Source organism: Manacus vitellinus, unplaced genomic scaffold (genome assembly GCF_001715985.3).
Source record: "Manacus vitellinus isolate BGI_N305 unplaced genomic scaffold, ASM171598v3 scaffold_4_pilon, whole genome shotgun sequence".
Classification (NCBI taxonomy): domain Eukaryota; kingdom Metazoa; phylum Chordata; class Aves; order Passeriformes; family Pipridae; genus Manacus; species Manacus vitellinus.
Window position 1 is genome coordinate 26,434,346 of NW_021940604.1, and position 15,770 is coordinate 26,450,115.

The window sequence follows — 15,770 nt, forward strand, 5'->3', positions numbered from 1 at the left end:
ACTGCTTCTTTTTAAGGTTCTACTGTTCTAATTGGTTGAAATAATTTTAATACAGATGCTTTTTGTTTCAGAATATATTGGGAAAACAGGAGGAGAAAAATAGCTTCCTGTTCCAAATAAAGCTATTATCTATGTCCCTAACAAACTCCATCTTTTCTGACTGATGCTTTTCAAGCTGGTTCTTAATGACTTCCAGTGAGAGAGATGGTTTGGAGTCTTGTGCGGAGCTGAAGGTCTACACTGGATGTTTTAGGGCTAATGTGTTATTTGCCTTCTGGCAGTGATGGGGTGGTGTTGTGTGTTTGTTTTGGGTTTAGGGGTTTTTGGGAAGCAACATGGTAAGTCTGAATATGCTTACATTGTGTCCACTGCCTTGATGAGAAATTAGTGTTTGACCCCAGATCTGGTTAATCTGAAAGCATTTCATTTCCTTGTGTTGCTGGTATTTCACAGTCGGCAAATCATTAGCAAAGTTAAGACAAGTTTATATTCAGTTCTTCATACAATTAAGGAATTTCAAATATACTTTTCTTTTTGCTTTTGAAAGTATTTTTCTCTTCCTGCCTTAAATGTTTACCCCTGGAAAATACCTACTCCAATTTACTAGTACTAATTTGCCACTTTCTTTTGAAATATAAAACCAAAGTTGTCTTATGTCTTTAGATAATATTAGCAGAAATGTGGCTGTGAAGTGACAGTGAATAGCTGTGCAAGATAGAACCTATGCAAAATGATCAGTGCTAGTGAAAGCTGCATAAAAAGTAATCCATCCTAGCTTGAGATCCCGGACAACAGAATTAATGTCTAACAGGCAGTTCCCTGTTTTATATTTTTGTAGTTTATTAGTTCTATATGAGAATTTTCTATTTGTCCATATTTATTGCATTCTTTTATTTTACGTTTTTTGCAGACTGCTTCTCCAATTTGCCATCATTGGTTACTCTAATGAAAGAAATGCAAGACTTTATACATTTCAGAGCTGTTATTTCATAGTCTCTGCAAACTCTGCCGTCTAATTTGCACAAACGTTGTGTTTTCCATAGAAACCCCTGAGGGCCAGGAGTGACACCTTTTTTTTCCCCCCTTATTTTTAAATGACAGTTTAAGTTATGAAGTACAGATTGGCCTTCAAAAAAGAATCATTGATCTGATGCTGTTGGCACTGTTCAGAATTTTGCAAATATATCAAGAGGCAAAATAAAGATATTTCAAGGTGTTCCCAGAGGGCAGTAGTCACAGAGAACCACAGAAAAATCCTTTGTTAAGGAGTTGGAAAATTAAATACACGACAGTAACAGACAGCTCTCTCCTTTTTGTAGTTAGAACAGAAATACTTGTATCCTACAGTGCCAAACTCTTAATCTTTTATAGAACGTCACATCAAAGTATATCATAACTTGTATTCTTACCTGATTCTTGAAGTTATATGAATAATATCAGCAGCAAACTCAAACAGCACCAAGGGGAAACTGCCCTGTTTTCGTCATTGTCAACAGATTTGATGTTGCTAGGGATGGAGATATTGCAGTCCTATTTATAAATTTATGTTAATTCATATAATGACTTATGACTTCGTTTTTTTTGTAGTTATTTGAACTGCTAGGCCCTGAAGGTTTTGAACTCATAGAGAAACTCCTACAGAACAGATCTCTGATTCTGGAAAGATCTTTGACTTGTCCAAATGATAACAGGTTCCAGGTTCTGCAAGGTAAGTGACTACAAAATTTTTATTCCAAACCAGAAAAAAGTAGCTTTCCAGCTGTTCGCTTGTATTTCAAACAGTAGTGCTGTCAATGTGTATTTAAAAAGCAAGCAAAAAAAAAGGGGAGGTGGTCAAGGAGGAAATGTATTTATGGGCTTAAACAAAGAAATTGTGGTCTTATTATACAGGAGAAACAAATACTGATTGCATATATTTATTTACTTTTCAACGGCCTATGGGCATGTGCAAATTTAGCATGTATTAAGAGTTGCACTTTTCTGATTTTTAATGGATTACTGTGGAAATAACTTGATTTTCCATTATTCCTCATCTGCTTTCCTGCTTCCACTCTACCTTTGACTATCAACTAATGTAGGCCTTGGGGACGAAAAGCACAGTAACAACCACTTCTGAAAAAAAAGAAGTCAAGGATGTTAAAAAATAAAGTTAAGGATTAATAAGTGAGAGGGGGGAAAGAAAGGAATTCAGATTTTATACTTTGATTTTTGCTTTTTTATATGTTTTACAAATTACTGTTTTAAAATAAGTCTTATTACTTTCTTTTCTGACAAAAATAAATCTGATTGTGTATGGGTTGTGACTTGGGATAAATCTTACATGGACATAGCACCATGCAACCCATTGCATGTTCACAGTATATGGAGTTAGAAAAATGTAAATAGACCTAGTAAAAGGGGATTTATGTATCCTCACAATAATTTTAAAATACAAATGACTCCTTTTTAATGTCTTCAGTGAAATGTTATATAAGCAAATGCTTAGGAGTTCATCTCTTACTGGGTTGATGATTAGTCTAAACTCATCAGAACAACCATGATTTTTACCTGTTTGTGATTTCTGAAGGGAACGTCTTGCTATATAACAAGGTTTTGTGTCCTGGTATTTTTTCCTTCTCAAGTAATCAAATAATAAAAAATTAAAAATACATTCAGTAGAAATGGAATATCTTTCTCCTACGTACAGATTTTAGTTACATGAATATTTTCTTCTCACTTAGCAGAAGTAGTATTTTGGAAGCTTTTATGAAATTATTCTTCATTATGCCATCAGTAAAATCTATCACAGTAATTTCTGCTAGAATGTGGAGGAAGAATATTTTCAATGTTATGCTTTTGAGACAATAGAAAAGCATAACTGATTGTATGCATTTTTCACTGATGAGAGAACCCTTGTTTCACTGTGGTAAAGAAGTCAATGATATTTGGGTATCTTCTCTGAGATTGAAGATGCTCTGCCCTGAATTCAGTCTATAAATTTTAATAAGGCTTTCTTCTTTTAAAGTTGATCAAAATGGTATTTCTAATGGGAATTGAAATCTTATCTTTCCAAAATTGCATTTGAGGAAGGGAATCATTTCTGTCTGCAGAAATTTAGTCAACTTTGAGTAATTTGTGCCTTGAGAAAATAAGCACAAGTCAAGGAACTGTATGTGTTCTGCATTTTTGTACCATGCTGTATTATTTGACGGTTTCTTGTGTAATTTACTTCCATGGCAGTAAAGGTGATTGTTGTGCTTATCAGACAAATCAAGTAACATTTCTTTGCCCTAGTGTGTTCAGTCTGAATTAAATTTAGTCCGGAAATTGCATCCATTGTTGTCCCTTTTTAATACAAGAGAGAGAGTTAAAGCTACAGACATGATGATATTAATGTGGACATTTTGACAGTTTATTAGATTTTTTTCAATACTGTTTAACAAGTTATTGTCACCCTAGCCAGTATGCATGCTGTGAGATGTAGGAGTTTCAGTTTTGTTGTAGGTGAAAACTAAGCAGCACAAATTATTCAAAATGTTAGTGGTCAAGTGGGTTTATTTAATGAAAAAAAGGTTTTCAAGTTTTTGGCTTCAGAGTTTGGCTGCAGAAGTACCTATGAAAGATAACTGAGTTAAGTATATAATATTCAGGCAAACCTACATAAGCTAATCATCTTTGCAGAATTTTGAAAACAGAAGTTTAAAACCACCAATACAGTTAAAAAAAAAAAAGAAAACAAAACAAAAAAGAAAACAAAAATCTCTCCAGCCTGTTGTAAATAAAAGACTTGATTGTGTCTTTGGTTTTGACCAGTACTGGCCTCAGAAGGGTGAATGTGACTGTGCTTTTCAGGCTTCCTACTCCCCTAGATTTATTGTTTACTGTAATTGTTCTATAATTCTGATTCTTCTGGATTCAATCCTGCTGCTTATCCATGTATAGGGAAGGAGTCCTTGCGGTTGTATAGAATAGGATGGATGTTCTCTCTTGTTTAGGGAAATTAATTGTGAGTATGCTTTCAATACAATCATGTTATCTAGTATATATACAATAATTGTTATGTGAAAAAGCTGCTTAAAAAAAAAAAAATCACCCTGTTTAATCTTGTCTCAGTTTGAGACAATTTGGAGGGGGCAGAGACCTCGGATGGAAGTCTCCTTACTCTGATTCAATAGCCCTGGTTCTCTCCATTACAGAGAGAGAGAGAGAGAGAGAGAGAGGAGAGAGCAGACATGCCTAGGTGTAAGTGAGAGGAGAGAGCAGACATGCCTAGGTGTAAGTGAAAAAGGCCAACAACTGCACAGTCTACATAAAGCTCAAACATTTTTAAACACACACGTGCACAAAACCCCAAAAGACGCATGAAACCCCAACCAAGCATCAGAAAGCAAACCTTTAGAATAAAACTGGGGGAAAAAAAATGAATCCAGTACTAACAGGGATGCATATCTGTTAACATGTTGCAGAACAGTGCAAGAAGTTTATAGGAGAAAATGCTAAGCCCAATTATGGTTGTCAAGTTACGATTCAGTCTGAACAAGAAAAGTTGTTAATGAAACAATATCGTCGAGAAGAAAAACGAAATGCCAGAAAAGAAAAACAAGCTGGGGAAGATGGAGAAGTTTCTGGAGAAGGACAAATGTGCTTTGATCCCAAAGAGCTGCGGATGCAAAGGTAATAAATCCTGAAAGTTCAGAAATGCTTCTATTGTAATTGTTACTTCAACTTATCATAGTAGTTTATTTTCTTTTAGTTTACTTTGGTGATTAGGTGATTCCGACTTCAAGTCATATTTTATTGCAAGTATAGAATTTTTTTTAGTATGAAAACCTAATTTTCAGGAAAGAAAGCAGTGATCTGCTTAATGAGAATCTTCTTGATCTCATCTATGTGGGCTGGAGATGCAGATTAGAGGGGTAGGCTATCTTTCTTAGTTCCTGTATGCACACTACTTGCTTAAGATTTATGAAGTCTATACTAAATCTATCAGAACTATTTTTCTTTTTTTCTCTCAAGATTAATGGGTACTATTTTCCATGTTGTCAGCTAGAAGGTAGCGGGAGGAGTAGAGGAGGGAAAGGATAAGGAACAAATAAGCTGTTGTATTTTGTATTGAGAAAAATGTAGTGGGACTGGTATCTAACTGTGAAATCATCTTGTTTTATTGCTTAAAAAGAGGCAAAACTGCATTTAGGAAAACCTTGCACTTATTGGATTGCACTTCTGAATTTTATGTAAACAGTGTGTTATAAGGATTTGGTTTAACTGATGCCACTGAATAACACTGTAAAATTTTTTGTTGATTATTTTAAGCAACTTTTTTTTCTTAAACTCCGCAATTCTTGCTCTTACTTTAATATACTATGTTCAGTTTTTGTCATGGCAGTCTAAAATGGGCAGAATCATTGCAATTATTTTTCTGCTTTCAGAGAACTAGCACTTTTGAATGCTCGAAGTATGCCAGTCTTAGGTAGACAGAGAGAGATGAGCTTTGAAAAAATTCATTATCCTCATGTTTATGATTCCCGAGCTGAAGCTATGAAAACATCAGCATTCATTGGGGGTGCAAAGGTACGTGTTTTGTGCATGACCCTTCTTGAGCAGTACATCTTTCCCAATGAATAATGTCTAGCAGGGTTCCCTTTGTTCCCTTAGTCTCCTACTTATCAGAGTCCAACATATGAAGCAGTGCTTCTTTTCAGATGGTTTTAAACACTTCCATATATTCTGTTTTTACTTTGCCTCTCAAAGAAATAATTTTGTTCTCAACTAATGTATTTGCTTTTGTTTCTTGGGTCACTTATATATTTAAAATACTGTTTTTCTATCTTTTGGGTACCTTTGAACTGGCTTTAACAAAATAAATGCTTTATGAAATTCTACACTTAATGGATTCTGAAATGTAATAAAGCAGAGTTATTTTCTGGGGGGAGTTGGGACTATTTTCTCAGTAGTAAAACTGATTATTTTCCATTTGGGGGGTTCAGTGCTGTCTATAATATGAATCACTGAGATTTGCTTTTGTTTTGGATTCATTTTTTGAAGGAAAGTGATAAAGCATTGTTCTAAGTAAGTTACACATAATCACACTTTGTATTTTCATACTTTCAATTAGTTTTCCTGTAATACTGTTTTAGGTGTTTTTACCAGAATCAGTTCAGAGAGAAAATAATAAAATGTATGAAGAGGTGAAGATCCCTCATAGTGAACCAATGCCTATTGGCATTGAAGAGAAAATTGTTTATATTAAAGACTTAGATGAGGTGAGTATACCATTTCAAAGATATTAAATTAGTTTTTACTTTGTATTACAAAAAAACCCCTGGAAAAATAATTTTTTTCAATGATATGTGATATGTAAATGCAACCAGTTAATTTCTTGACTACTAATTTGGAGAGTATTTATTAGGAAATGTAGTTCAGTGAAATCATCCCTTTCATATTGACTCAAATTCAAGGAATTCCTGATCTGAACTACTTGTTCATGAGTTGCAATTCTCAATTCCTTTGGCATTACCTGTTAAGGTTTTTTTGGTTTTGAGCTGTGATCTGAATCACGACAATGAAATGAAAGTGTTACAGCAGTTGTGTTCTCTTTCTGAAGATCACATGGCGAAGTGAACCTGAGTTTCTGTATCTGGACTTGTACAGGTTGGCGTGTGACTGCACATCACTATTTTGCACTAGTCTTGCAGTCCAGTGCAGTGCAGGGTGTTGACTGTGGTGTTATAGATTGTGTGGGGTGCAAAGTCTTCTCAAATTGTTCTTCTTTAAACAGAAGAGGGCAAATCATCATTAGCAAAACGTTGATGATAGAAAGTAAAGGCAGAGAGGAAAAATGCAAGTAAAACAGGCATTAACATTTTAACTTTTACTGATTTAAAATGGTGCAAAAGCTAAGGTAAGAGAACTAAATTTGTTGTTAGTTATTTACAGTCTAGAACGTGCAGTAGTCCATCACATGTACCTCTTTACTCCTCATTGTATATGTCAAATCTATTGAAAAACAGAAGATTTTATTTGAATAAAGACACAAAGAGCAAGCTATATGTACATATGAAGAAGGTTTTATGTTTCTTAGTTCTTCAGCATATAACATGGAAACAAATTTTTCCACTTTGTGGGAAAACAGTAAATGAGAATATACCCAGAGCACCTAATTGGGACTCTGAGTAAAGATTGTATTGCATAAAGATTTAACTCTTTCAAAACAGAGGACAGTTTAATTTTAAAATCTGAGTCTATTCTTTTCTGTTTAGGTGACAGTACCTAATGTTATGTTCATTAATTGAATGACAGGTTAACTGGATAGAAAAGTGGAGCCACTGCAGCGATAAAATGTGACATTTTCTATGACAATACTCAGCATGACAGCTTTTTGCCATGAAATGTCTTTCTCTTGAGCTAAATAGTGCTTAATAATCTGTAAATTTTTTGAAAGTACCAATATTTCAGTAGGCATTAACTGCTTTCAGAAAAAATATGGTTCAGACAGAAACATAACTATCTAAAATTAATAGTTTGCAGATTTTTACACATCTAATGTTTAAAATAATTGTAAAAAATGCATCAGTTATACAGATTTCACAAGTAACTCTCCTTTGTATGTTGTGTATCATCAAGAGGTATTCATTTCAGTTTTATAGTGAAATTTTGAAATAATTTTTTGTAGAACTTTACTGTTTGATACGATTCTTATTACATGAGATCAAATAGAATAGTCAATAACAAATACAATTTTGAATGTTTGAACACTTATGTGTATAATTTCTGCCCTCAACTTTAATATCAGTTTGCAACTATAGATGACAAATTTATGAAGTTTGTCCAGCAGGACTTGTCACTTTCCTGCTTCCATTAGTGAGGCTCATAAATTTTAAAGTTGTTGAATAGCACATTTTTATCAATGAGTTAAAAGAGGCTGAAATTGCCAATGGGGAAATTTTTGTTGTTGTTGTTTTCTCTGTATGGCAGTTTTAGATCTCTAAGCTCAGAAAAAATCTTGGTTGATATTTAAAATTTTTACCAATTAACTGGAATCAGTTAAAGGGCATGAAGATTTTAGTGTTAAGCAAAAGCAGCAAAATAATTTTTTTTTAATCTGTCTTCCTAGAATGCATAGATGTTCATAAGTAGCTCCATTATATCTCTGTGTAGATATGTTTGCAGGATTACCTAAAATACAAACAAGTGGGCAAAGAGTAGAGATGGTAGTAAATATAGCTGTACATAGTTCATAGCTAGAAGCTTCTAAAGGCATCAGGAGGAAGTTGAGAGTTTTGCTGCTATTGACTACTATGAGATGCCATTAGTGGTAGGGTTTTGATGTACGACATTGAGTTAGTCTAGACATATAGATTAAGGTACTCATTCTGTTTAATGAGTCAATATACATGAAACCCATGATCCACAGGAAAAAAAAGGCACAGAACAACCAAGCCATCTATTGTTGCTGGTTTTCTGAGTATTATATATTGAACTCTCTAAGCACTTGCTGTCTGTGGAGAAATCCTGATGGTTTTAAAAATTATAAATATTCTTCTTCATTGTCTTTTTAGTCTGTACATTTTCATTTGCATAAAAGTAATTTCTCTATCTGTTTCTCATAAGCTATGTGATTTTGATCACACTGTCAGCAGTTTGGGTGGAATATTTGACTGTGTAATGTGTATTGCAGAATATGCTATTAAATTTAATCTTCAAAGCTCTTCAGGTCAGAACTGAGTTCATAAGGAGTTCATTTATATTTTGAACTGTTAGCCAAAAGTTAAACTTCTGGATTCTGTAAGTTGAAGTAATCTTGCACTTTAAATATTCTGAAGTATTAGTTAAGGTTTAGATTTCCTCATTTCCTTAACCTGATATAAACACAGTTTGAGAAGAGATGAGAAAAATATATTCCTCTTGATACTAATTTTAACAAACTGCATTTTAACCATATTTTAAACATGTATAGGCTTATTTTTTTATTTTTTTCTTATGTACAAGTATAAGACAAAATGAGAAAACCTCTATGAACCAACAACATAGGGAGCAGTGATGTGTTAAACTAGTACAGATATTAACATGAAGTTCTTATTTATAGGATTGGCAGTGTAGTCATGATGCATCTTCCGCTGCACTGCAGAATAAAGAAATAACACATTTAAGCCAATTTTGGTACTATATTATCTGAAATCTTATGGCCAGTATTTTCAAAGTAAGCATTCAGCTTAGTTAGAGCCTCCTTGCAAAGAGTCAGAGCTTTCCTAAAGAGTTTAACTTCATGATTAGTTAAATTATTCCACATGCAGATTTTTCTGAAGCCATGAAAGCTCTTCCTGAAAGAATACAGATGCTAAGATGAAACTCGTGATATAGACGAAGACCCAAATTTCTGTAGCTACCTTTCCTATGCAATGCCATTATGCACTGCAAAGATGAGATCAGGAGGGGCCAACCTTTCACAATTTAGAAACCATGAAAGCGTACCATAGCATGTCAAACTGCTGGCATTAGCACTCCCCTGCTGTCAGTGTTGTTCATTTTTCTGCTTTGTCACTCATATCTTTATACATTATGATCTGAACTGCTGCTTCACCTCCTCCCACCACTCCACCTGTGTCATCTCATATTCTTTATTTCCTACCACTGTTGAGCTGGGAGCAGGACCCAGTGGCATGGAGGGTGCTTTGCTGCTGCTCGGGAATGTCTCTGGTGTTCGGTGGTAGAATGGTGCACTGTGTCCCAGGGAAGGAGTTGCAGAGGGGCTAAGGAGTTGCAAGGCAGTAAATCCCACCCCCAACTCCCTTTGCAGATAACTATTTTTCTTGGCATTTGTTCCTATTTAGAGAGCCATGTTTTCACCATGGTACAAGCATACAAGCACGGGTGGTTCGTAAGTGGCTGATTGGTCACACCAGTTTAATCTGAAGTATTCTGATTCTACTACTTGTAAAAGTGACACGCCAGCTGAGTTGTTTCAATAATGAGAATTTAAAAAATAGAGTAAGTGCAAGCTTAGATTTGTTATTTTTACTCGCTTGACAAGCCGCTTGCCATTAATGAAATATATTTTTTGTACTTACTATAAAGGTTGTTTTGCGTCAGGCTTTTTGCCAAATAAATGTACCTTTAAAGTCATAAACTCAGGTCAGGGAAAGTTCCTCTTCAAGACTGTGAAAACACATTTTATCTAACAAATTGCTGTTGGTGAAAAATTACTTCAGCTTTTTACCTAAAATGAGTGTTCAGGGTAGAATTTATTTCTTTGTTTCATGTTATTTCAGTTTCCTTTTACTAGCATTGCTTAATAATCTAAATAAGAAGTGTGATTTTTTTCTCTCTGTGTTATGTGAAGGACTTATTACAAAATCAATACTCCCCCTTTTCCTGTAATGTTTTCTTTTTTATAGAATTGTACAAGGTAAGTCTACTGAATAGAAGTATGGATGTTTTTGCATAAATTACATTTTTCAAATCCAAAATATTGGACCATTAATTCCAAACTTGATCCTGGTGTTTCAGTTGCATATTTTTCAAACAGCAATTGGCAGTTGGACTGAAAGGAATAATTTAAAACAATATTTTTAATTTTATTGAAATTTTGACATTTATCCAATGAATTATACTCTAAATTTGCTCCAAGGAAAGTTTACAAGTTCTGTAATCATTAGTCCCAACTAAAGACAAGGAAAACCACATAGATCAAGGTATAATCATTTTAATGGCTGGTAACGTATATTAAGAATTGTAGTCTGTCTTCATATTTCATGAGGTGTGATATCCAAAAAAGGAGTTAAAATTTAACATTGATCTTAATCTTAAAGCCTACCAGTTCTGTTTTAATGTTCTTCAGTATGCAAGTTAATGAGTATTCTATCATTATTTTAGAATCCCAGGTGCAATATTTATAGTTTCTGCATCAAATCGTTTGATTATCTAACCCTTAGCTGAGGCTTTTATGCATTGTTTCATTTAAATTTTAGGAATAAATACTATTGCTTTAGTTAAAAGTAAGTAAGATATGTGCTTCATGCCAAATGATATTCATGCCAATGCAGTTTATTGTCTGTCTTGTATAAAATTACCATCATTTCAATTAAGAAAATCCATTTTTTAGTAGAAATAGTTTATTAACTTCATCAAAAAAATCTGTTGCCATGATGCGCAAACTGTAAACTGATATTCTGGTTTTGAAATTTACCTGTAATCTCATATTGTAGAAATGCAAACATGTGCTCTGTGGCTTGCTACTAATTCACCTTTGGAAGACACTTACTGTACTTGAATATAATTCATTAAATGTAATATTTTTAAAACATGTGCCTCACTTGACTGCAGCTTCTACTGCAGATAGATATCACTATATGATTTCCTGAATGCTAAGAAGTTCTTTCTTCTTTCAGCAATGGAGAATATCTTCCCATGATGATAAATCTCTGAAAACTATTTTGAAAATTATTCTTACTTTGTTGATATAGCCTTTAATACTACAAATGGTACTATAATATTTTTCTGGATTTATAAAACCTTTCTATTATTCTAAAAATCCTTGCCAGTAAGATGCTTTTCTTTGTTAAATAGAATCACTGATTTTATTGCATACTGGATTACTAACCTGATTTATTTTGGGGAACACCTTTAAAACGAAAAACATATCTAAGTAATTTCTAGAGAGAAAGAAACTCGGTATGATAATGCCAAATCAATTTGATATGGTACTTGAAATACAGGTGCACTGTAGTGTTAGCAAGACTTTATGAATGTTATAGTACAAGTTTGAATTAATTCCATAATGAAATGTTTACGTTTGAATTCCTTAATTTAACACATCGGTGTTCCGGCTTCAGCGAGGCAGAGTTCTTAGGAGCACAGCTTGGGAGGATCAGCAATTATGACCACCCTCCAATTATCAGGAGTTTGAGCAGTGGAAAAGTTAACATTTAACAGAGAGAATTAGTAATGGAGTAGGTAGATATAAAAGAATAAAAAAATAATTTACAAATGGATAATTTTTTCAGTAATCTGAGATTATTGTTTCTAACATGGTTCCACCTATATCTGCTTTCTCCTGATACGACATTATTTTTGCATCTCTGAAGTTTGTATCAAAATATATAAAACTGGTTTCCTAGAACATCAGAATAAGAGCTTATGCTAGTGCTGAAATGAGAGAAAAGAATGAACTATCTCAAAAGAGGTATACTGAGGATAATGATTTTCTTTATTAAAGTAGTGATAGTAAAAACCAAAAATAAATGAAAGTGTCATTAGAGATAGTGATATCAAGGCTATTCTAAAAATAAGAAAGCAAGAAATAGAGACTGACATTTTGTTTTCTGACAAAACTCATAAGACAACTTCTTTTCCTGAGGTAAACATCCCAGGTATGTGCTAGTTTTTAAGAGCTGAACATAGTACTGGATATGTTCATCTTTTAGCCATTTCATGAGTTTCCTCCAAAGCATTTTATTTTGTTACTTTGTATAATTATTTTAAAATAATGTTTTGAAATGCAGTGCTATCTGGTAGTACCCTTAGAATTTGAAAACTGTGAGTTTTTTGACTCAGCAAAAAGATGTGTTTGATACCATTATAGTCTTTGAGAGGACCTGTCTCTTAACCCAAGATGAGAAATTGAAATTATTTTCTCTGAAGCATCTCTGTGTTAGGCAGGTGTGACTTCTCTGGAATCTTTGCCTTGTCTGTTCTGAGTTCAACATTATCATGGACTTAAAAAAGACAGTAACAGTTTTAACAGACCACTATTTCATATATCCTCCTCTTTGTCTCCTCAGCTTGCCAGGGTTTTACTATTTCATTTTTAAACAAAAAAAAAAGATTTGTATGCAAAAAAGACGTTCAAGCCAATCTGTGTCCCTTATACAGATGTATGTAAGATGCAAAAAAGAGGGGACGATGATGAATAATTGGAGATGAGAACTGATGCATGATCTTATGTCAGATTCTATGAAGAGCAAAAGGCAGCTTTCAGTGAGCAGCAGCCCATACATACTGAAACAATATGTGTCAATCCACCATTCTGAAAGTAATGCCATAGTTCACCTGTTTTGGAATGGGGAGGAATGAAGGTAAAGGAAGCAAATACATCATATCTCACATGAGTTTTGGATCTAGACATTATATAATTGGTCAGATGTAAGCCTGTATTTGTTCAAACTACATTCTCCTTGGCCTGTTTATATGATGCGGCTTTCATTTTTGGTATGATGTTGTGGATTGAAGCACTGTAATGTGACGATTTAAAAGCAGATTATTTTTATACAAATTGGAAGAATATTCCCCAGAAAAGTACAGGGAAAGCAAGCTTTTATTATTGTCCCATAAGAATGGAGAAGTATTGCAGATACTTTCTTAAAGTTTTGGTTTACCAGGATTATTGGAGAAATTCATAGATAACCATTTACATCCACATTTCCATATTGTACAATGTGTCTCTGACTTAAAAAAGCAACTAACACAGCAATTTGCAATGTAACTTTTTTCTTATTCCAGAATAGTGTTCTCTCTCTACCTCTGTCGTAAACCTATCTTTTGGTGGGCTGACAACAGGTTTATTTGCTTTGAGTTGACATTGGGCAAGTTTGATCCTTTTAGAATCAGGCTGAATGAAGGTTTCCTTTGGAGTATGTGCTGCCTTAGCTCATCTAAACAAATTTTTCAGATTACTTTTTACAGAGGTGAAAAATTATCTTTTTCTTTTTGACCAACAGGCTTCTCCTTGCTTTTCAGCTGTGACCTAATGCCTTCCTCTGTCTTGTAGTGTCTTAAAATTGAATGCTTAGAATGCAGTCTGATCGTTTATTCTTTAAGTTTCCTTTGTCCTAGTGTCATGTGCAGTTTAGTTCAAGACCTTTTGTGGTCTTGTGCTTGTAATATTTTTAAGATTAACAAGGGTTTTGTCTTTTCTTTTTAAAAATCACTTTCTAAATGCTATTAGGATAGTATACTGTATAATACATAATAGCTTTATCTATTTTTGGCTTATTTGTTTACATACGCATAAAAAGAGCCTTTTAGCATCTTAGAAGTCTGATGGCTGCGTTACATGAACAAGCCATGTTTAAGACACTGGAGATGTTCAGTGTGGCAAGGATGCTATGAAAAACTGGTAAATATGCTCTTTGTTATGTCAGTCTGGACTGTGTTTTTCGCACGTTTTTATTTTCAGGGTCTTGTTATTATTGACTACATGCAAAAAACACTGATAAATGTCGATAAAGCAAGAAAAAATCCATGTGAATATAAAATAATGTTTTCAAATGTCCTTTCATTACTGAGGTTGTAATTGAAACTTAAACAGATCTCAGTTAGAGAGACTGTTTATTCTAAGTACTAGTAATGTGCAGCCTTTTTTTATTGAAAAGAACACTGTAAAATCTGAGTTATCTCTTCATGGGCAGTATAAGTTTAGAAAAAAACAATTAATTGACAATATGGGTCCAAGTCTAATAGCAACATTATCTGTACTGGAAAGTATAGAGGACTTACTTTCTTTTAGTCTGTTCTTTAAACCAGCATGGCTGTCTATGATATACTAAGTAAAAATTGCTTTGAAATATTTAGTAGATTCTGCCATATGAAAGTTATATATTCTTACAATTATTTGGTTGCTCCTTTTCATGCAAGTATGAATAGGGAAATTCATTGCAAATATGAATAGGGAAATGCACTTTTTAGTATTAACATGAGGGAAAATTGACTGCATCTGATTTGAATAAAACGTTAAACCTGTTTCATTTTCTACACACCTGCCAAGAGTGTGTATTTTGTGTAGTGCTGCCTCTGAAATGGTTGAAAATCTGATGGGAACACTTACAAAGGCAAACCAGTAAAGGGCACCAGCTGCTGAAAATCACCTGCTGAGCTACTGTGGGAGTAGATGCATCTGCCTGTACCTAGAACTAATCTAACAAAGCACCTGCTTCTACCTGTCAGGATTTTAATTTGTGTAAAGATTCATCCAATGAAACTACTTCTGAATACTTAAAAAAAAAAAACAAAAAGGCTGAGGTTTTTTTGTGCAGAAAAGCACCAGTTTTGAGCAATCTTCTCATTCTCATAACTATTTTAGGTTCTTGTTTTAATAAAAAACAAACCCAGATATGGCAGCTAGAAGTCTCAGCTACACTAAGTGTAAAAGATGCAGCCAGTCTGGAAGAGATTATTCAACCAAAGAGGAGGTTTTCAACTTTTGTTTGACTTAGTTTGAGAGATGGATCTCAGGGGGATTTGTGAGACTATGTTTCTTTTTTTCATTGTAGCATATTTAATTCATTGTTGATGGTATTGCACAATCAAAAGTATGTTTTAAAATCAGAAGTCATTAGACAAATATTCCAAACGTATTTTAAAACCATTCTACTTTCTGTCTTTTGATACTTAAACTTTTAAACTGGAAACAGTTAGGGACCTACTGAGCTGCTTGGATCCCCACAAGTCTATGGGACCAGATGGGATCCACCCAAGGGTGATGAGGGAGCTGGCAGAAGAGCTCGCCAAGCCTCTCTCCATTATCTACGAACAGTCCTAGCTCGCTGGGGAGGTCCCAGATGATTGGAAGTTGGCGAATGTCATGCCAATCCACAAAATGGGCCAGAAGGAAGACCTGGGAAACTACAGGCCTGTCAGCCTGGCAAGATTATGGAGCAGATCATCCTCAGTGCAATCACACAGTACCTACAGGATGGACAAGGGATCAGACCCAGCCAGCACGGGTTTAGGAAGGGCAGGTCCTGTCTGACCAACCTGATCTCCTTTTATGATCAGGTGATCCGCCTGGTGGATGA

General features: G+C 34.2%; 1 protein-coding gene across 1 annotated transcript in view; it reads left to right on the top strand.

The window, feature by feature from the left end:
* ASCC3 (activating signal cointegrator 1 complex subunit 3) overlaps positions 1 to 15,770 on the top strand; it is a 264,177-nt gene that overhangs the window by 44,168 nt on the left and 204,239 nt on the right. Inside the window, exons 5-8 of the mRNA XM_018078048.3 lie at positions 1,588 to 1,708; positions 4,446 to 4,653; positions 5,409 to 5,550; positions 6,117 to 6,242. Of these exons, the coding sequence (XP_017933537.1) occupies positions 1,588 to 1,708; positions 4,446 to 4,653; positions 5,409 to 5,550; positions 6,117 to 6,242 (597 nt within the window). The remainder of the gene's footprint in view (positions 1 to 1,587; positions 1,709 to 4,445; positions 4,654 to 5,408; positions 5,551 to 6,116; positions 6,243 to 15,770) is intronic.